This window comes from Paramisgurnus dabryanus, chromosome 7, assembly GCF_030506205.2.
Source record: "Paramisgurnus dabryanus chromosome 7, PD_genome_1.1, whole genome shotgun sequence".
In the NCBI taxonomy this organism is placed as follows: domain Eukaryota; kingdom Metazoa; phylum Chordata; class Actinopteri; order Cypriniformes; family Cobitidae; genus Paramisgurnus; species Paramisgurnus dabryanus.
In genome coordinates, this window is record NC_133343.1 from 9,071,159 (window position 1) to 9,093,203 (window position 22,045).

General features: G+C 36.8%; 1 protein-coding gene across 5 annotated transcripts; it reads right to left on the reverse strand.

The window, feature by feature from the left end:
• Positions 1–28: 28 nt before the first annotated feature.
• On the reverse strand, positions 29–21,629 carry ical1 (islet cell autoantigen 1-like). Of its 5 annotated transcripts, none has more exons than XM_065240165.2 (17): positions 21,558–21,629; positions 20,691–20,732; positions 20,574–20,607; positions 20,265–20,436; positions 16,144–16,216; positions 15,762–15,885; positions 13,547–13,745; positions 13,203–13,328; positions 13,015–13,113; positions 11,897–11,982; positions 6,510–6,556; positions 6,335–6,403; positions 5,617–5,853; positions 4,863–5,129; positions 4,643–4,744; positions 4,120–4,236; positions 29–1,316 (listed from the first exon to the last, which is right to left on the reverse strand). In XM_065240165.2, the coding sequence occupies exons 3-16, from the start codon at positions 20,585–20,587 to the stop codon at positions 4,121–4,123; spliced, it is 1,731 nt and encodes a 576-aa protein (XP_065096237.1). In that variant the 5' UTR covers positions 20,588–20,607; positions 20,691–20,732; positions 21,558–21,629; the 3' UTR covers positions 29–1,316; position 4,120. The 5 variants fall into 5 exon arrangements, with proteins under 5 accessions (XP_065096237.1, XP_065096234.1, XP_065096236.1 ...); XM_065240162.2 differs by having other exon boundaries at positions 29–1,319; XM_065240164.2 differs by lacking the exon at positions 21,558–21,629 and adding an exon at positions 21,275–21,529 and having other exon boundaries at positions 29–1,319.
• Between the last annotated feature and the right edge of the window lie 416 nt (positions 21,630–22,045).

The following is a 22,045-nucleotide window of genomic DNA, read 5'->3' on the forward strand; positions in this document are numbered from 1 at the left end:
GCAAGAGCGAAAATGATTGACGATCCAATGCTCTTATGGAAATCTACTCAAATTTATTTCCGCTCCGATGGAGTATCAAAGCATTGCTGATGAAGGTTCCCCCCTCCAATTTGCTTCAATGAAAAAGTACATTGTTTATTTGATTGAAACAAAAGTTGCATAAAATAAACAGATGAAAGCAGCTGTAATGGTGCGGTGTACATTCTTAAAATAAAAAGTGTTACACAAAAAGATATATTGAAACACTTCAAAACGTTAAACCACGCTTAAAGTAAAATGCATCTACTGAATATGGAGTGATATCCCATAGGAAATGCTCTGAAATGTTTAAGGATAAAGTTAACATACTTAAAAAGACAAAATACATTCTAGAACCATCCGAGATATTGCTCGGAGACGGTTTAGTGCAAGCAACAACTTGATTTTTTTTATAGAAAAACAATAGAAAACAGATAGTGGTCATAGTTTTAGATCAACTCATTATTAGATTATATTACATTATACGATTATCTGGGAAAAAAGTCAATGTGACAGAAAAACAACACAAACACATATCCATTCCAGTGTTTCCACACAGTGAGCGTGAAGAATATTTGGGAACATTTAGGAGAAGTTTAGCTCTCGAGTGTATTGTGAAGATTGCTTAATATTAGCTCCATTAAACTTTATTCTTCCCGAATAATGGCACGGCACACTTGCATATGTAGTTTACAGTAACACTTTGATATTAATAAATAATTTATTTATTTTATCATTTAGAGTTAAACTATCCAGTGTAAGCGGCTCTAAAAATAAATATTTTTGTGATGCATGCGAACTTCACACACTTTGGGTATCAGTAGTTAAAAATATGTCTCATAATGGAATCTGTAACCCTGTTTCTGGACATTTAAAACCCCCTTTTACAAAGCGCAGAGATATTTCGTATATGTTTATTTGTTTGGTCCCTCATAGAACTTACAACCTTTCATCCCTTAGAGATGTGCACTTCACAGAAATACTTTCCCATCTAAAGTATCTTTCCTATGTAACAGCACAAAACAAAAACTGATATAGAGATGTAGTGAAGTATTTAACCCCTCAGTGTATACAGTAGATTCACTCACACAAACACACACACACACGTTAAAGAACAACGCATTCCCATAACTAAAAAACCTTGCAGTTTCGGATGCGGATTCAGATTTCTGGATCCTTCCTTGGCTCAGGATGAATTGGTTCCGGAGAGGTAGCTTTCAGTCTCCAGACAAAGGCTTGGGATATGCGCTCATTTCCTTCATTCTAATGGACGCTGTGCTCCAACTTCATACCTTCACCTACTAAAGGAAGACACAGAAGGAAGAGAGTGTGGTTAATGCACACACTATTTCCTTTTTGCAATAAAAACCCACCCACAGAAACTAAAACATTTTTTCTGGCCTGCTAATGTCTGATGAATTGAAAAGATTTAGGCCACGTTTACAAGACAACGTTTTTAACCAAAAATGGCAAACTATTTGTGCCCTGGACCACCAAACCACTCATAATGGTCAATTTGTTTTTAAATGAAATAAATAAGCTTTCCATTGATGTATGGTTTGTTAGGATGGCACAATATTTGGCCCAGATACAACTATTTTAAAATCTGGAATCTGAGGGTGCAAAAATCTAAATATTATGAGGTCCTTAGCAACTGCATTCACTCACAACAATAACACTTCGTTGTAAATTTTCTACCATAAATATCACATCTTCATGGAACATTATCATTAAATAAAATCCTAATGATTTTTGGCATAAAAAAATTATAATTTTCCCTCATACAATGTTTTGTTGGCTATTGCTACAAATATACCCGAGCTATGGATTTGCGTCGAATTTGGCTGTCCATTTACAAAACAATGGTATATTACTGGCATTGTTTATGTTTTTTTCCTATTTTAATTTTTAGCAAATAAATGCAAATAAAACATTTTTTTATTAGGAATTAGGCAGAAATGTTTTTTGGTAGTTGATAGAATGAAACCAAAAAATATAATTTGTATTTGAACATATACCTACCTGTATAAATAGTACATTTAATTAAACTGAAATGGTCTCTTAATTTTTTCTGCGGCTGTGTATTTCACCCCTTAAGATATAACTTGTCCCTTGAGTACTAATAAAGATAAATTCTAAGCCTAAAAGTCCACCTTTACATCTTCCACTATAAATGTTTTTTCTGCTCAAAATGACACCTATGTGGTTTGTTTTTTCCATGGGAACCAATGACATTCCTCGTTCATCTACAGGGATACCACCAAGTGTACCTCAAGTGATTTAGTAATGCAAAAGGCATATCACAATGACCAGCACTGTATGTAGATAAAAACAACTAATTCAAAAGGTAACAAAAACAATACAGTTCCTTATACACTCACCGGCCACTTTATTAGGTACACCTGTCCAACTGCGCGTTAATGCAAATTTCTAATCAGCCAATCATCACATGGCAGCAACTCAATGCATTTAGGCATGTAGACATGGTCAAGACGATCTGCTGCAGTTCAAACCGAGCGTCAGAATGTGGAAGAAAGGTGATTTAAGTGAATTTGAATGTGGCATGGTTCTTGGTGCCAGATGGGCTGGTCTGAGTATTTCAGAAACTGCTGATCAACTGGGATTTTCAGACACAACCATCTCAAGGGTTTACAGAGAATGGGCCGAAAAAGAGAAAATATCCAGTGAGTGGCAGTTCTGTGGGCGCAAATGCCTTGTTGATGCCAAAGGTCAGAGAAGAATGGCCAGCCTGGTTCGAGCTGATAGAAAGGCAACAGTAACTCAAATAACCACTCGTTACAACCGAGGTATACAGAAGAGCACATATGGACGCACAACACGTCGAACCTTAAGGCGGATGGGCTACAGCAGCAGAAGACTACACCGGGTGCCACTCCTACAATTCACACAGGCTCACCAAAATTAGACAATAGAAGATTGGAAAAACGTTGCCGGGTCTGATGAGATTTCTGCTTCGACATTCAGATGGTAGAGTCAGAATTTGGCATCAACAACATGAAAGCATGGATCCATCCTGCCTTCTATCAACCGTTCAGGCTGGTGGTGGAATGGTGAGGGGGATATTTTCTTGGCACACTTTGGGCCCATTAGTACCAATTGATCATTGTGTATTGTTTCTGACCATGTTCATCCCTTTATGACCACATTGTACCCACCCTCTGATGGCTACTTAAAGCAGGATAATGCGCCATGTCATAAAGCGCAAATCATCTCAGACTGGTTTCTTGAGCATGACAATGAGTTCACTGTACTAAAATGGCCCCCACAGTCACCAGATCTCAACCCAATGGAGCATCTTTGGGATGTGGTGGAACGGGAGCTTTGTGCCCTGGATTTGCAGCCGACAAATCTACAGCAACTGCGTGATGTTATCATGTCAATATGGATCAAAATCTCTGAGGAATGTTTCCAGTACCTTGTTGAAACTGTGCCATGAAGGATTAAGGCAGTTCTGAAGGCAAAAGGGGGTCCAACCCGGTACTAGTAAGGTGTACCTAATAAAGTGGCCAGTGAGTGTATAAGGTTTTATACACCACTAATAATATAGTTATGTATTTTATATTGCATTTCTTTCAAGAGATCCTTCATAAAAGTCCAATATTGCAACATTAAAATAAACGAATTTGCGTCACTCTGCTGTCACACAGTGTTTTTAGTAGTTTTTTGTTCCCTTGTAAACAGTGATAAATTTGACCAGGTTGTTAGTTTTGTGACATTTAAAAATTTTCTAATTTTATTTCAATTGTGATTATGTAAACGTACTCTGAAGCAGAGATAGTCTGTTTTATGTACATGAACATAAGCGGACGGTCGAACACACAGCTTTGCAAAGTATAGTTTATTTGACTCGCACGGCACGCACGCACTCCTCTGATGACCAAAATTGCGTCACACGCACTGTATGCAGACCCTCGGCACACATAAAAAATGGAGTATACTTTGGCCTTTAGAGTTGAAGTTCTGGTAAACGTTTCATTTACATCAAAAGCCATAAAAATATAAAAAATTTTTTTAAATAAAATATCATTCTTAACATTTGATTTAGACAGCATAATGTTGTGTTTAACAAACGTCACACACCTCAGGCATTAAGGATCTCCTCGTCACTTCGTCCAATAGCGTCAGGGTTGGACAGAGGGTCCAGATCTGCAAAGAGGTTGAACCAGGCAGACATATCCCTGGAGCTTCCCTTTGGGGCTGACATCACAAAGACACAAAAAGTACACAAAAACAGTGAACATTCAATAGATTTATAAGTTAATTTTATGAGATTATTTTTTTAGGGTTACTTTCCCCTGACTGCGTATTTTTTCAATTCAAACCATGTAAAAATGTCATGTTTCTCACCTAAACTGGGAATTTTAACTCCCTTCCTATATTTTACGCAATATAAATAACTAGGCCTAGATATGAAAAGAAAATCTTCTGGTTGGTTAGAACATTTAATACTACAACGTTCTATGTCTATTTGTGTTCCTGTGACTCAGTTGGTAGAGCACAAAAGTCATTGGTATAATTCACACATACTGAAAATACTTGAATGCAATTTGTTTTGGATAATAACATGTGCATAAATGTAAATGTATTTAGTAAAATCTCGCACCATTGACCGAAGAGTTTGGGCTATTCTGAATGTGCTGAGCTTGTCCTCCAGTAGATGGTGTTTGAAGTGGTGGGGTCTGAAACATAGGTGGTGTTGCCCAACCTGAATAACGGAAAGAAAGAGGACAAATAAGAGTCTGTCACACTGCATTATCAGTGGAACCAGGTTTTGCTGTTCATTCCTCCAGCCACTAGAGGGCAGTCTCAAAGATTTGGCAAACCTGTGGTGCTAAGGCTCTGGTCCAGTAGTTGAGATGGCAGAAATCCAGTGGGTGTGTTTGCCGTTCCTGTTTGCGTTGAAGCGGGCTCAACAGGAGCAGATGGAGCCTCAAAACAGCCAAAAGCGTCCTGCCACGCCTTACTGAACTCACTAGCGCCACCCGCAGCCCCAGGACTCAACAGATCCTGCAGGAATGTCAGATCACCTCTCTCTCCTTCCTCTTCCTTCACTTCTCCAGAGTAAAAAGCATCAGACAGCAGGTCCCTACCTGTGGCACAAACAAGATAAACTGATAGAATTGCCAAAAAATGTTTTCATAAAAAGAGGCAGCAAAATAAATATTAGAGAATAGATTTATAGTCGGTTATGTAACGGACGGTTATATAATCTCATCGTGCATTATCCAAGACATAAACATGTATCAGTAAGTGTAGTATTTATAAAGAAAAGCAAGACAGGGTTAACAAAATATTACCCAGAATCCTCTCAAAGACAAGAAAATTAGTAATAAATGACCTCAAAGAAGTGGAAAAAAGGGCAAATACTCAAGAAATTGGAAGAAACCAAACTGTTAGAAAGAAACTGTAAAGATGAGAATTTACAGTTTTTGTGAATGTGGACAGAAGCACAAGAATGAAAAACTGCTCTATTCTCCTAGAAAATGTTTTAAAACACACCCAAAGCAGATTTAGGATTGATTTTAGGTAGCAAGAACAAGCCTTAAGGGAGAGCAATGCCCACAAAGGCGTTTATACCTATTTGAGGTGTTAGAGTTCTGGGTAAACCTTCCTGTTCTCCCTCATGTGAGGTGCTTAAACCCCACTGAGCAACAGAGGGCGCTGTGACCTCCTGTGGTATTTGGGGTTGCATAGCAGGTAAGGCTGGGTTCAGGGTCGGGGTCGGGGTCATTAACGATGCAGGGTCAGGGTTCATTAAAAGCAGGTCATCGCCTCTGCTAAATTCACTGATGGGACCTAACTGTTCGTTCAAAGCTGCGAGAACACAATGAACACAACAGATGCAAACAGGTGTTTTAAGAACATAAGATAGTAACACATGGGTGGGCACTAGAAGCTGCATCAATTAGCCGCAGAGTTAACTAGTTTTAACACCATTTAATTCTTTAGGTATGCGTCAACTGATTTAATAGGTTAATGTGACCTCACCTATAGCAGAAGAAGGTTATTCTGTCTACAAAATGTTGTTTATGTTGATTAGATGTTAACTGAATAGTTAAATGACCTTAATCAGAAAAAATGATGGTCATGGACTAGCAGACGTGACCCAGTCTGAAAACCCAGTTAAGTATTTTTTTGTGATTAACATAAAGTAAATAACATTTTGTGAAAATATAACCTTGATATCTTTAATATTGACTAATTGAAATCAAACTTTGATGCTCCTTATCTCATAAATTGAATCAGACTGTAGCTTGAATTCTTAGACAGGGTCACATATATACACCCAACTTACCAGAGTCCAGACTGGCACACAGTGAACTGTCCGACCCTCGGCTCTGTCCATCCACAGCATGAGTAGAAACTGTCAACGATGAGGAAAAAAACATGTTTGTCAGAAACATGAGCTTTTAGATTATAAACTAACAATAGTCCAGTTGTTGGACTGTGTTGCTAAGAGCTAACCATACCGGTCTTAGATGATTCACCCTGTTGTTCATCTTCAAGGGAAACAAGACTGAAATACAAATGCCAAATTATTAGACAGATTAACAGCTATACGGATACAATCATTTGTGGGAATAAGATGGGAAATGATGATTCACATTAGACCACTAGACATGGAGTATCAGATTAGTATTACCAAACACACGTGATTAAACCTAATATGACGAATAAGAGTGAATTACTTCATGTTTCCAAGAAATGGGTGTTTTAACTTATTACAGTTTATATACACAGGTGGCACAGAAACAAAAGCACCATCTATTTTCACAATGCCAAAACAGGAAATGACAACAAACCCGAGCCGCATTTCCTGTTTTAAGGAGAGAGCCTTCTGTGTGAACACAAACATCCCATTTATGTTCTGCGATCGCTCCTGTAAAGGGGACTTTGTAACCAGTGGCGGCCGGTGACTTCTTTTTCTAGGGTGCACGATGCGAAGCTTGTCACAACATGTATTTAGCCCACCATGTGTGTGGCTCGTCATTGTCAAAATATGTATTCGGAGTGTCATGTTTAACATGTGTCATTTCAAAATACGTGCCTGCTACACACACGTTGAAAGGGTTTAGGATAAAAGAGACGCTCACGTAGTGTTGTTGTCAAGACCACCTAAACCGAGACCAAGTCATGACCAAGACCAAGACAGGCCGAGACCGGGACAAGACCAAGACTTTAAAGGGTCGAGACCAAGTCAAGACCAAGACAGGCCGAGACTAAATCAAGACCAAGACCATTGCAAGTCACAAAAGTCATTAAAAAATGTATGATAAAATGTGGAATATGCATATAATCAGGCACTTCTTGTCTGTGTATGTGTGGGTGTGTGTGTGTGCCATCAGAGAAGTTGTTAAAATAATCAAAAGGCATAGCAAATATGTGGGAATTTATCTTTGTCTAAAAGTGAACACTAAAGAGATGAAATTAACTTAACCATTTATTCTGAACTGTCTTTCCATGGCTTGCCATCCACTTAACAAAATGCAGGTGTTTTTAGTAATAAAATTTTAAAAACTGTAATTGTGAGAAACTTAAACAATGCCATAAATATAATATAAGAATAAACTGCATAAAATTAATGATAAAAAATTAATTTGTGATGTGCACGGCAAAAAATTATTTCAAGAAAAATGTTCTTAGTATTTTTGTCTTCTTTTCAGTAAAAATATAAAAAAAATCTTAAATTAAGATCTTGATAAGCAAAACACCCAAGAAAATCTAGTTTTTAGAGCAAAAATATCAAATTTAAGTGATTTTGTGAATAAAACAAACAAAAAATGTGCCAATGGGGTAAGCAAAAAAATCTTGAACTTTTTTCTTAAACACTAAATTTAAGAAAAATGCAAGAATTATTTTGCTTGTTTTATGCACAAAATCACTTAAATTTGATATTTTTGCTCTAAAAACTAGACTTATTTTCTTGGGTTGTTTTGTTCATCAAGAAAAGGCATCTTAATTTAAGAATTTATAGATATTTTTACTGAAAACAAAAATACTAAGAATTTTTTTCTTGAAAATCATTTTTTGCAGTTATGCCTTCAGTTGTGGTCTTGACCGGTCTTGAAATAAAATTCAGAGTCCTCTTTTTCTGAGACCGAGACGAGACCGAGTAAAAATGCGGTCGATTCCAAGACAAAGACCTTTAAAAAGTGGTTTTGAAATGATGCATGATGCTCGTGGTTCACATGACGCAACAAACATATATTTTGACATGACGAGCAACACACGACACTCCGAAAACATATTTTGAATTTGCGCCCCTCGGAAGAGAAGTCACCGGCCGCCACTGCTAGTAACATTTACGAAAAGCATTTTTGTGTGCACAAATGGCATAAACAATGCCGTAAGGCAGTGGTTGTCAATGTTATTCCTGGAGGCAAACTGCTCTGCACATTTTATATGTCTCCCTTATTTAACACACCTGATTCAAATCATCAGCTCATTAGTAGAGATCACCATGAACTGAACTAAGTCTGTCAGATAAGAGAGATATACTATATGTGCAGAGCAGTGGGGCTTCCAGGAACGGAGTTGAAAACCACTGCCGTAAGGATGAGACGCGTGAGGAAGCCTGTGTCATCGCAACAAGAAGTTATCATTTAGCATCTTTGACACTGGGGGAATTAAATGAAGATTAACATTCACGACGATGAATGAAACAAAGATCCAAGAGCTGCCTCCACACTGAAGCTGAGATCATTCACCGGCATAATAGAACAGAACGTCACACGCTCCTTATGATCTTATCATAAACAAAGATGCATGCGTATGGTTTCGCGAAAGACAAATCACAGATTATATGCAAAAAACCTACCAAGTGCAGGACTTTAATCCCGTCAGGTGTCTTTACTGAATCTTTATGGCATGTGAGTGAATGCAACACAGATTTCGGAAAATCATTGGCAGTGTGAATGAACCAGTAATCAAATAATCCTTGCATGTGTGTATTTTTCATGAAGAAAAAGTATCAATGTTATAATCAGGGGGTCCTTTGCACATATTTAAGGTTCTCTTACAGGTTTATTTTTATTTTTTATTAATTTAATGATTATATGCTGGCCCATTGCCTACAAAATCAGCTGTCCTCAGTTAAGAGATAATCATTTCAACTTAATTAAAAAAGCCAAAAGTAATAATTGAATTGAATAATATATTTACCACATGAAAGAGTACATTGTAATATGTATTAAAAACTACAAACAATGAGTTTTGAACAATATTTACTATTATTTTGTGATTGCTCAAAATGTGTTCCACATATTCGTCACCACCGTCAGATATTTATAAAAAGCAATAAAATCAGACAAGTACAGGGTCAACCGCATTCCTGAGGACCCCATTTTCAAACCTTCAGCTCTACTGCATGCTTCAAGATCACTCAAGCTCCTGTATGTTTGCTATTTTCATATTTTTGGACACTGCTACTGTGACAACCATAACATGTCAACACCGTCATCTTTGTAAAAAAAATATTAGATTAGATTATGAAATAAATGTATCATTGCTGAAGAGGTCTGAAGTAGCTAGCAACAGAGGGGAAACAAGATGGATAATGTGAACAACTCATCTATTTTTTTATCTATATTAGGTTTTTGTCACCACCGTCAGATGTCACCACCATCAGATTTTCTGTCTTTTCTGTCAGGTTTTATGTATTTTAGGAAGTTATGATTTGATATTTGTTCATCACAGTGCTCAGGGTTGTTATTTTTTGGACCAAATATTTACATAAAGTTTAAGCAAGAAGCCATTGACTTGAGTGGTATACATTTTGGAATAATGAGGCCAATGTCACCACCGTCAGATTATTGTCACCACCGTCAGACGGAGTTTTATTTGTTTTAAATGAATATGCTTAAAATATGTTTCTTCAGTGCTGTTGAGTTATTAAATTAATAGTCTCTATTAATACAAAAATATGTTTATTAAATAAAAAAATCATTACTTTTTCTATTTAGGCTTAAAGTAAATGTTGTATAAGTAACACCTGGAAAAATGGCTATTTTATGAAAAAAAATACGAACAGGGGAGGTTGCATCAGTACATTGCTGAACAGCCAAGACCTTGGTCTTTAATGATATACATGGGTTTCAGCTGGCGTCACTCACTTGTCTTCCGCCATTTTGAGGACCTGAAGTGGTCGCAAAAGAACTAGAAGCTATGCCTTCAATATGTTGTGAGCATCAAAATCGCTATTTTTACAACACTAAGAAGGCTCGACACAACATGATATTTTGCTCGAAGTATCGCCTGTGTCTCTACACGTGAACTCGAGCATTGAGAACATTGTTTGTGAACAGAGAGTTAACTAAAAAGAAGGTTTTGAACAACTGACTTTGGTTGATTTGGCTTCCGCTCGCCGCCATCTTCCCAGTCAAGATGTATCGATCTGCGAATGCAACGTCAGGAGGGAGGAGAGTAAAGATTGATATCTCCTAAAGCATAGTTCCATATAAATGCACAGATAATTCGTTGTTTTGTCGCAAGTGAAAAACAATATTGACCTTCTAGTTGAAAAAGGAGCCTCATATGAGATTCATTCATTCGCATTCAGAAATCGATTATTTCCGTCTGGCAGGGATGACGAGCAGACACCATAACAGCCAAAATCAGTTGTACAAAACTTTCTTTTTATTCAACTCTGTGTACACAAACAATGTTCTCAATGTTCGCGTTCATGAGTAGAGATCCAGGTGATACTTCAAGCAAAGTTACATGTTGTGTCGCGCCTTCTTATGTTGTAAAATAGCGGTAGTTCGGTAGCAGCGAACAGTGGCTGGAAGAACGTATCAGGGATTGAGTAGGCATCACACCCAAACCAAGATATATTTTTTTAAAGTCACGTTTCTTTTCATGACAGCCGAGGTGCGACATGTTGTCTTTCGTAGCCATTTCCCGTATCCATAAGAATCATAGACAGTAAAAGATAAGAAATCCGTAAATCGTAGCAAGCCAGCCAATGCTTGTCAGTAGCCTACTGGTACTCGGTAGGTCCTCAAGATGGCGGCATGACGTAAAAAGTCACATGACTGAAACCCATGTATACCTTCAGATTTTGTCATTTAACTAACTTTTTTTTCCAAAATTTAAACCCGTTTTATCCAAATTCCCAAGAATCACTGAGGGGACATATCATGAACATCTGACTTTTCCATGTTTAAGAGCTATAATTGGGTCCCCAGTGCTTCTATCAACCTAGAAAATGTGAAAATTAACAACCCAGTAATTTAGTTTTGGTAAACTATTCTCTGCAAGCATGTCAAAAATTGGTAATTGAAATTTGGCTCCCCTTGTGATGTCAGAAGGGGATAATACCGCCCCTTAACCTACACTATCCAACCACGGCACTGCTATTTAGTGCAGAATGCATCAAATTTGCATTTAAAAGAACACACCCAAAAACGGCACATTTTTGCTCACACCTAGGAAGTGGCAATTTTAACATGCTATAATAAATTATCTATATGTACTTTAAGAACACCAAAGATTTATTTTACATCTTAAAAAAGTCTAGCTGTAACATGCATGTTTTTGGTCGTGAGACATGGACAAACCAATAAGATTCGATTTTATCGCTGGGTCGCTATATGTGAACTATCAATCACTAAATATGTTCAAAAAATATGAATCACAAAAATGAGAATTCTTATATTTTGGTAAACCATTTCTATAAGAAGGCACAATTAATTAATTTGCCTATCTTTTGAAGCAGGCTTCAAATTGCTCTAGCTGTCAATCAAAAAATATCTTGTTTTGATTGGTGGTCCTTTGAGTAGACCAGATTTTATGCCCCTCTTCTGTGTGACTAGATACAAAATAAATCAATAGGATGGGTAACCGTGTGTGTCCTCACTTGTCTGGATGTGTCTTTTTGTCCTTATCTTTGCTGTCCTCTGCTGGCTGTTCTGAAGCAATCAGGTCCAGTGGGTCCCTCAGCTCCTGTGATTGATCATAAGTTACATACAGAATTGCATCATTTCAGCAGTTTAGATTTTTTGGGATACCCCACCCGAGAAAGCCTGGCTACAGTCATGTAATCTAATTTTGAGATTTATAGCATCAAAGTTGTCATAAACATAAAAATTACAAAAATATGTAATTTGTGATTATTGCTGTAAATGACAGATTAAAAACGTATACAATACTTAAAATTTTATTTAAACATGAAAAACATTTATGTTTTATTGGCACTACGCTTTATTCTGCGAAATAACTGAACTTGGCTTGCTAAAATATTGACTTTGATCGACTCTGTGTTCACTTTATGCACAGAAACACATGATGATTCTTATATCATTCGTTTCAGGAACTCTTTCTATCATTAGAAAGAGAAAACAGACCATAATATTAAATCAGACAATCTGGTCAGTGCATGGCATAAATATTGCGACTTTAGCCTGGTTCTTATTTTGGTGCAGATATTTTTTTGTCATCTCAGAAATTCCAGGAACCGCTTATCTGATTTGTAGCTCAACTTCTGGCACCAGCCTATTTCAAATACATTTTAATCCTGCTATGTGTCAAAAAAATGCTGTTGCGTGATGAATTTCGAGTATGAATATGACACGCAGCATTTAAAACGCTTGTTCAGCGCTCAATCTGGGATCCATTTAAATGTTTTTTTGCTATTTTAGAAATGCAAATCATATTAATAAACCTGTTTTACAAGACTTTTAGAATGTGCCTATACATGTGTCATTTATTACTGAAAACAGGATAATCTCAGCTTGTTATATGACACATAGACAGGCAAATTATGGTTCAATTGTGATGCAGCATTAAATATAAGTTTGTTTTCAAATTGGAAATTTACAAAAACATTATTTTCTGAAAATTAAATTCATGAAATACTCACTCAGTGAGTATTAAAGATAGCAAGGTGATTTTTTTTACTAAATGTTCTTTACAAAAAAAAGACATTAGCCGAGTTTTCATAGGTGGGGTCACATATCTGAATATACTAATACGCACTTTGAGGGTGGTAAACTGGTAGGGCACATATCCTTTGAACGCCTCATGGATGTCAGACATCACATGTGCAGTCTTTTCCCAATACTGTAGAAGGATTGTCTAAAGAAAAACAACAGAAAATGTAAGAAGAAAAATACAGAACTTGGGGGAAATTTATTACATGCTGTTGTATCTGATAAATGTTATACCTGATATGTGCATAAGGAATGTGAAAGCATGTTGCAGCGACTGGCTCCCAGCATGTCCACTTTCTGACACACATCATTCTTCAGCTTATCAAACTGTACTTTTGTTCCTCTCACCTGAGCCTGAACCTGTTCACAAACATGCAGAGTCCCTGTTAACATCTAAATCTGTCTCTGGTCATCTAAGTTACAAGTTCAGGTGATTGAGGTTTACACCTGACAAAGCCTGTCTCAATATGATCAATTTGATGAGATGATCTCTGAGTTTGTGGCAATACAAATCACTTCAAACTTGACCTGTATACAGTATATACACTTCCTCCTTTATTTGATTTGCATGCTCTTGCCTTGCGAAATTTCTCCAGTTGTTTGTAAGTATCTGGGTCCAGTTCTTGTGAGACATCCTTCATCCAGAGTAAAGCTCCACGGTACTCGGTCCGAGCTTTCTCCATCCGGCTCACTGTCAGCAGTGTGTCAGCGATAGCTCTCCTCCGAAATGTTTCCACTTCCTGTTCCATTCGATGGAGAGGAGTACATAGGGCCAGTCTGGACACGAAAGGCAGAACGGGACAAAAACCGTTGTTATTGGCTTTATTACTAATTACCAGAGCAGGGAACTACACTAACCTTTTCCACTGGTGGCACTTGCGCTACCAACTTTTTCAGTTACTGGCGCAAAATATGATTTGGTCGCACATATTTTTTTCAAGTTATATTAAGGCGCTCTGGATAATAATGAACAATAATGAAACTGTATTGCATACAGATATGCTTTTTATTTTACTTGCCATCTTTTAAACCACATGCCACCTTGTTTTCTTAAACGTTGCAGTGTTTCCCACAGATCTGAAATTTACTTGGTGGTGGTAGCCGGTGAAAAGGGCAATTATTACCCACTGACAAATAATGGTCTACTATACATGTGATGTAGAACTAATAATGTGTGACACAACACAATAATTTGATTCATTGAAAATTAATATTAATTTCACATTATATTTCATCAATCTAACCACCTTAAACTTTCTTTGCCATTAACAAAGCTGACACTGTTTGTCAAAGCACCACGAAAACACTTACTGTTTTTGCACTGATATATGAAGCAATTAGACCCCTTTTATCAAACTCAATATAATACAATACTATGTATAGTATATTAATAAACAGTGCAGGTCTATAGATTATAAATGTGACTGATGTTATGACTGATGTTATAATGGTAATAATTTCTATTAGATAAGCACTTTTACTGCTTCTGCTCTATCTTTCTATTTCTCTCTTGCCGATTTAAAAAGCTTAATCCACTCATTATTTCAGATTTAAAAGTCTAACTTGCTGTCCCGGTGACAGACTTTACATTGCTTTGCTCGTTCAGTGCAATTGGCTTGACATTAGCATTGCTTTTTGCTACAATCTCTGTCCAAACTTAATATGGATATGGTTTAAGAAAATATATGGTTAATTAATAATAAGATTATTAAAAAAATGTGAGAAAGAAAATGCAGCGCGTGGTCGTAACAAGAACCCTCGCCATAGAAACCGGAGGCATGCTGAAACTGCACTCAAGCTTTAGCGCGGTAGCGCTCATGGACGTTTTCCGATCGACTCGGGTTATAAACACAACATTAATCAGACTTGGGACCCAAAGTAATTAAACTAGGACCTAACCGGACCCGACAGACCATTTAAAATATAAACCCGGCCGGAACCATACGAGTCCCGCGTCCTCAGTGAAGAAAGCCTCTGCTCAAGTTCAGAAACAAGGATGACACTGCGCTTGCGTCGCGTCCCACCCAATTCATTGAGAAACAGCTGAGCACGCAAACGCACACTGATAGGGAGAGACACGACGTGCTTTCACGCAAAATGAAGCCAACGTGTTGATGGCTCAGAGCACGTTATAAAACGTATTCTTAAGATCCACATTTCTGTTTTAATAAATGCTCATAGTAAATCATAGCATATTGTCTAAAACATTAGGTAGCACATTTGCGACCCATTAAAAATTAGGGTCGCAACGGCAGTTCAAAAGGTCGCATATGCGACCATTTTGGTCGCAGTGTAGCTCCCTGCCAGAGAATTAATGTGGCATGTCAGGATAGGATCTAGATGATGTTGCATGCAAGATTGTGCTTTTTTATCTTTAATATTAGAAATATTTTTTCTGGGACTGTAAAGGGAAATACATTTCATTTGGGTACTGAATACCTTATCTTGGTTTTAATTAAAAAATTAAATAATAAATAGGCTTAAAATTTGAATTGAAACTACACCACTTTCATAAGAAACTAATTATTACTATAGAAAACTATCAGTGGTGCACAAAAATGGTTTGGTTAAAAACATTGCTCAAAATGTTTTCTATCTTCCTTATGTTTAGTAAAACAAAGAAATTTATACAGGTTTGTAAAAACATAAGTTCATTTTTGGGTGAACTATCCCTTTAACCTGATAATTATATAATAAATGAATGAGATGTAATAGATGAGAAGAATAAACATCACGGACAAACATCAAGACAAAAACTATAATGAATTAACTGAATGAAATGTGTGTGCTTACCTTTGCTTGGCACTGCAACATAGGGCCTTACTGGTGGCGTCCATCATACTGCCTGCTTTTGTTTTATCATGTTCTGCCTGGAAGCGCAGGAACAGCCCGAGCTCATTTTCCTCCAGAGAAAGATCTAAAAAGAAGGGACGACAAGGAGCAAAAACAGTGTGAAACACTGGAAACTTGAATAGCCTAAAAAGCTGCATTAAATGCTATGATTGGTGAAATACATTCATAGATACAACTACCCTACAGTATATGTGACTTTTTACCAAACACATCAGTACCCATGGAAACTGTAATTGTAAGCCACCTCATTCAAAACAGGCTTAACAAGGGTCTTTGTGCCCGGGCACACAAAGAGGGCAGAAAGATCATGTTCCTCACTTACGTGTGATCCTTTGCTGGTATTTCTCAATCATTTTCAGGAGTTCTGTGCAAGTGCGCTGGACAGAACGGAAAAACTGCAGAGAACAGAGATACCGTAATAAGTTTAATTTCGTAATCTACGTTTAAAAAGGTTACAGGTTGATACAATAAGCACTTTTGTTTGAGACATTTTGTAGAAAGAAAAAGACCTACACAAGCAGACGTGTGCAAATAATCATGGCTTAGCACTTATGGACAGGTGGAAATTCTAAACACGAAATCTAAACCTATTTTTAACTATTGAACTATTCTGCCTGTAATACAACATTTCCCATGATTGGCAATACACTGAAACTGAAAGATATCTGAATACCAGAATTAACCAATCAGAATTAAGCCTATGAGGAAAATCTGCTTCAAATAACTCCACCACTAAATGGCATGTGAACATTTTTTGTTGCAGTATCATTCTTTCATAATCAAAAAATTGTTTCTCTTCTAGTTAACCCCAACAAACGACCTCTTACAAAAACGTGCAAATCGGGCCAAATAAAGTACACTGAAAAAAATGATTAATTGAATTTAACCAATTTTTTAAGGTAAGTGGTTGCAATCAATTTATTTAAGCTACATTTAAACAAAAAAGATTAGTAAAGTAAAATAAAATATAAAACTTTTGTTTAAATGTAGCTTAAATAAATTGATTGCAACCACTTACCTTAAAAAATTGATTAAATTCAATGAGTCTTTTTTTTTCAGTGTAGCAGGCCTGGCTGATATTTTAGAGTTGCTCCAAGCCATTCTTTTAACACATCATGCACAAGATCTAATCTCTGAGTCTTTTGTGATCTTCAGCATTTATACCCTCAGTCCGTCAATCATACACACACTAATCTCGTATCCCCAAACTCAGGCTATGTTTACATTAATGCGTTTATCCTATAAAACGCGTTACTTTTGCTACGTTTACGCCTTTCATCTACATTACATCACCGTTTTCGACCCTCATAAACGGATTCGTTCGCAAACGCTGAAGACCCTGTTTTAGTTTGAGAACTCAGACGTTGCTCTGAGTGTAAATGAACGTAGACGGAGTCTTATGTAAACGAACAGCTGACGTTAACGTGACAGCGCATCATTTTCAAAGTAAAAATTATTTTATTCATGTAAATGTTGGTTTGCAACGGAGGTTTTGCCAAAAATAGTAAACATCTACCAACCAGCTATTATAAACGCTATATCGGATTGTTTTAACATGTATCCTTATAGATAATGTCTGTTTTATATTAATGTTTGAGTATTGTTGGGTTTAATGTGTTTATGTTTTGTTTAAATTTAGTCAGCTTACGAAAGATAGACTGTAATTTTAAACGCCATATAGGCGTTGTAAAGGCCAATATGAAGGGAGAATTGTAATGAGTCAGACCTTATTTTTGAGTTTAATTTAAGTTTTGTTTGCTACTTTAAAATGAATTTCGTTTCAGATAATTTGTCTCTTAATTTTAATCAATGTTTTGTTGATAAGTTTTGTGAATATAAATTAATAAAAACAATAAACTCAACGTCATTAATATAATGCTCGTTTAGGCGCTTGCGCTTTTAGCTATTTGTGTGTTGCTAGCGGAGGACGTGCACGGACCTCGCACACTTTTAAAAATTAATGCAATAAGCATTTCTGGTAGGCTAAAGCAATACTTCACCTCTTACTATGTTTGATTGAAGTTTGCATTTGAGGAAATTTATTTTTGCTTCAAGTTCGCTACTGTTTAGTACTGTTCACTTGAATGCTTTCTTTTTAAATCATAAAGACCTTTCTGTTTAGTTATAAAATCAAAATTAACCTATTAATCATATTAATATGTTGTAGGGGGGAGATAGAACAGTATAAGACTTTCCCAAACACATTTTTATAGGTTCAAAAATAGTGTCTGTTATAGTTGCCAGCAAAGGACCCAGGTATGACTTTTTGTCAATATCGCACACCCCTAGGCTGCGTAAATGCGCAAAGGTAAGCTATTATTAGAGTAATAAGTTATTTTAAACTTTTATGCGCATGCCCAGTTACATGATTGGTCATGTTTCATGCGTTTATGGTGGTGTATAGTGTGGATGAAGATTCTTTTTAAAAAGCCAGTATAAACGAGGATCGTTTTCATTTTAAAATGCCGTTTTAAAACGCAAATGCTCTAATGTAAACATGGCCTCAGACAACACATCAGAACACATAAAGTAAGCTTGCACATCTTGCTGTCTTGGCAACAAAGGACGTTAAGGCCATAAAAGCAGGAGAGGAAACTCTGATACAATTGACTCATTGTAGTGTGCACACTGAGTGTTCTCTCAAACAGAGTTAAACATAGAAACATAATTCTTTTAATAGGGAGTATAAAAACACTGTGGAGTACATTTTAGCACTAACTTGTAGCCATATATATATATATATATATATATATATATATATATATATATATATATATATATATATATATATATATATATATATATATATATATATATATATATATATATATATATATATATATATATATATATATATATTCTATATCTTTTTGGGAAACAGGCTGCACTCACAGGGGAATACATTTTTTTTGTCTAATGGCATGCTTTCTAGAAAGGAAAACTACTCTTTTGCAATTTATTGTACATGCAACTACTAGCCCTTTAAAATTCTTAAAAGACAATGTTATCCAAAGCGACATAGTTGTACAGCATATATGAGATTATATAATATTAATATATGAGAATAAGTGTCAATTTTATATATGTTAATATTCTGAAATAAGATAGTCTTTTTGGCAAATGAAGCCTAAAAATGCGACCTCCAGAGGCTGCAGCCTTCCAATTGAGCAATGGCCTATGTGCATTCCCTAAGAATCGAACCCATGACTCGGTATGGCCACTAGGGCTGTGCAATTCATCGTTTTTGTTTCAAATGATTAAAAACAATTATTGTGCTATTAACCAATGTGTTTGTAAGGCACTTCGAAGGCACCACTGCTTTGACACGGATAGCCTATTGCAATACTTACTTAATGAAAATGTTAAATAAATGCATGTTTTCAAAGCCGTTGAGTAATCACTTTAAATAATCGTGATTATGATTTTTACCAACATAATCTAGATGATTTAGCATATAATCGAGCAGCCCTTATTGCCTCGGTCACACTTCACCAACTAAACTACAGGAATTCTCATGTTTATATTGAACAAAGTAAAACAATCTCATTTTCACAATCAATGTTTTCTCAGTTTATTGTCCGCCAGAAACTTTTAGAGCAATGTGTTTTTAAAGTTACACCTATTGAATAGAAGGCGTGACCTGTGCAAGAAAGGCAGGTTACTTTTTAACTACCTGACATGCATTAAAGAGTAACACCCTTCATTTAGGTAGCTCTGCACACTTAAATCTCATTAAGTGCTCAGGTTGAAGTTACAAATGTCAAATGTGACTTTCTCTCACCATAAGAAATCATTATTGTGCATTAACCTTTAAAGAAACTAAGGAAACATTTGGTAAACAGACTATTCAAGGCAATTCAAACGGAGACACCTGTTCTTTAAGCAAGCACCCTGGAGGCCTCCAGTGACTGTTCGCCACTCTCATACACAGGCATACAGGCAGGAAACAGTCTAATTGCTTATAAAACAGGATATGCTTAGGTGTACCACCCTAAGGCAAGACTAGTCAGACAGGCACACAAACAAACCTCTTTTTTAAACTATGAGTGGTTAAGAGAGAGAAAGAGAGAGAGAGAGAGAGAGAGAGAGAGAGAGAGAGAGAGAGAGAGAGAGAGAGAGAGAGATGCCTCATACATGCTCACAGACTGACTATAAAAATGGAGTAAGATCAAGCATTGTTAATCTAGACCTCAGACATCATCTCTCTCCTCTTTCATCATGTGCTTATATTCCATTAAAATACATCCATCTCATTCATTTCTCCTTTTCTGGCTCACACGCTTCTAAAAAAAGACATTTTTATTGCTTTCAAGCATCAAAATACAGCGTGAGTCATACACAGCCACTGAAAGTACATCCTGGACCAATTAGGTTACCGTTTCTCTTATTGCTGACCAATCACGACAGAGTGCATCTTCATAAGGATCAGAAAGGTGCTCATACCTCCAATTTGGCATCAAGGTCTGCGTCAGATGCCACCACGTGTTCATCTTCTTTCTTTCCTGTGGCCTTGATCAGCACCTGCTTGGTTTTCCAGAACTTCTTCTGCATTCGAGCCATGACCGAGCTGTCCTCCCCCAGCACAGCTCTGCCACTGAACATATCACTGGAGAACCTGAAAAAAGACAACGCGTGTGGTGATTTTTATATGCACGTATAATGCATATGGAAATAATATAGACAATTCATGAACATTATCAAGTCAAGTGCACCATGTCTTTTACGTTTATTGGAAAAAATGAATATACAAACCCATAGCTGTCCATGTTTTTGGTGAGCTTTGCTTCTGTAAAGCAAAAAATAAACACACATCGTGAAATCGGTAGCAAGAACCACACACATGAAAAAGATAGAAACTTCCATACTTACTTTGCACAATTCAGCGGATGCATTCAGCAAAAACTGAAGTAACTGTAAAATGTAATAAAAATATGAACAACCCTAACGTATTTAATTAAAAATTAAGTTAAACGGGCAATGCGAATCGATAACCGATGAAACTGAGCATTGAATTCTCTATTGTCTCCATGTCTTATTCTGAGGCAACAGCTGTTAGCTGCAACAGTGGCTACAAAAATCATTTCTAGTCACCAATGACACATATCAGGCTAAAAAAAGCAAACAAACGTTTCATGCAATAACACATATCAGTCTAAAAAGCAAACAAGCGTTCATAAAGTCGACTCTTGAGAAAACAATGCGATATAGCCCTTTAACAGCACATCTGCGTTTTAACACTCGTGTCTTGTGTCGAAACTATTTGAAGTGTTGATGTACTATATACAATGAAATGTGAAAATCATACTTCGTTTGTTGAAACAAAAGCGCAGTTCTGTACAATTCATTGTTCATTTAGAGCTGACGCTCGGATGAAACTCATCATGAGCTCTCGTTACAATGTTGCAACCCGTCGGTTTGGTTTTCTCACATCTGCTTACGAGCTTTGGTGATACCTTATTGTAACAACTGCATTGTATAGTGTATCCATACTAAACATATGACTCCTTATGAAGATAAACGAATACATGTCCGAGGAGGGCAGCAACCGGATCCCAAACAAGACAAGAAGATAAGGAGACAACGAGCTCGCGCTGCGTTTTCCTATTAAACTTGCACGAACACCGACATGACGTCCTTAGGAACGGAAAATATACTTGTGCTAATATTTTTCAGACAGCACTGATCATAGTAGTGTCTACATTTTAATGAAATGTTAAGGGCATCGCATTTCCTTACCCGCTGACGTTGCCCGCGGTATACTTTTTTTCCGCGTCCGCGTCCGGCTCGCGCGCGCACGCGTCCGCGTAGCTTTTCGAGTATACTTCCCGCGGCTACACGCGGATGGCCGCGTTCGACACTATACGCAATACAAATGATTTCTAATTCAAATTATTAGTCTAACAGGCTGTCAGGGCAGCACTGATTTGGGGACATTTACAGTACATTAAAACATTGGTTAGGAGAAGAAAAGTAACTGATCCACCATTGCAAACACAGTTTAGAACAAACAACAAGACAACAAAGAACAGGAATCAAACAAACATGCTCCAGAGCTTTCTGTTCTTGGAAGAAGTAAAAGTTAAAGAAGAAAAACCATAGTGTGTGTGCAAATGCTGTCTGTTTCCTTTGTATAAATGTTTATAGTGGAGTGCACTGTCTAAATATTTTCACGCGCATGCGCTGTTGTACGCGGACTGTACGCGGACTGTCCGCGCGGTCTCAAA

What these genes read in the sequence shown, in the direction of transcription:
- ical1 (XM_065240165.2), bottom strand. An exon ending in ATTCCTTATGCACATATCAG is followed by an intron (nt 13,114 to 13,202) that starts GTATAACATTTA and finishes GTTTTTCTTTAG; the next exon opens with ACAATCCTTCTACAGTATTG. An exon ending in AAAAAGACACATCCAGACAA is followed by an intron (nt 6,557 to 11,896) that starts GTGAGGACACAC and finishes TTTGTATTTCAG; the next exon opens with TCTTGTTTCCCTTGAAGATG.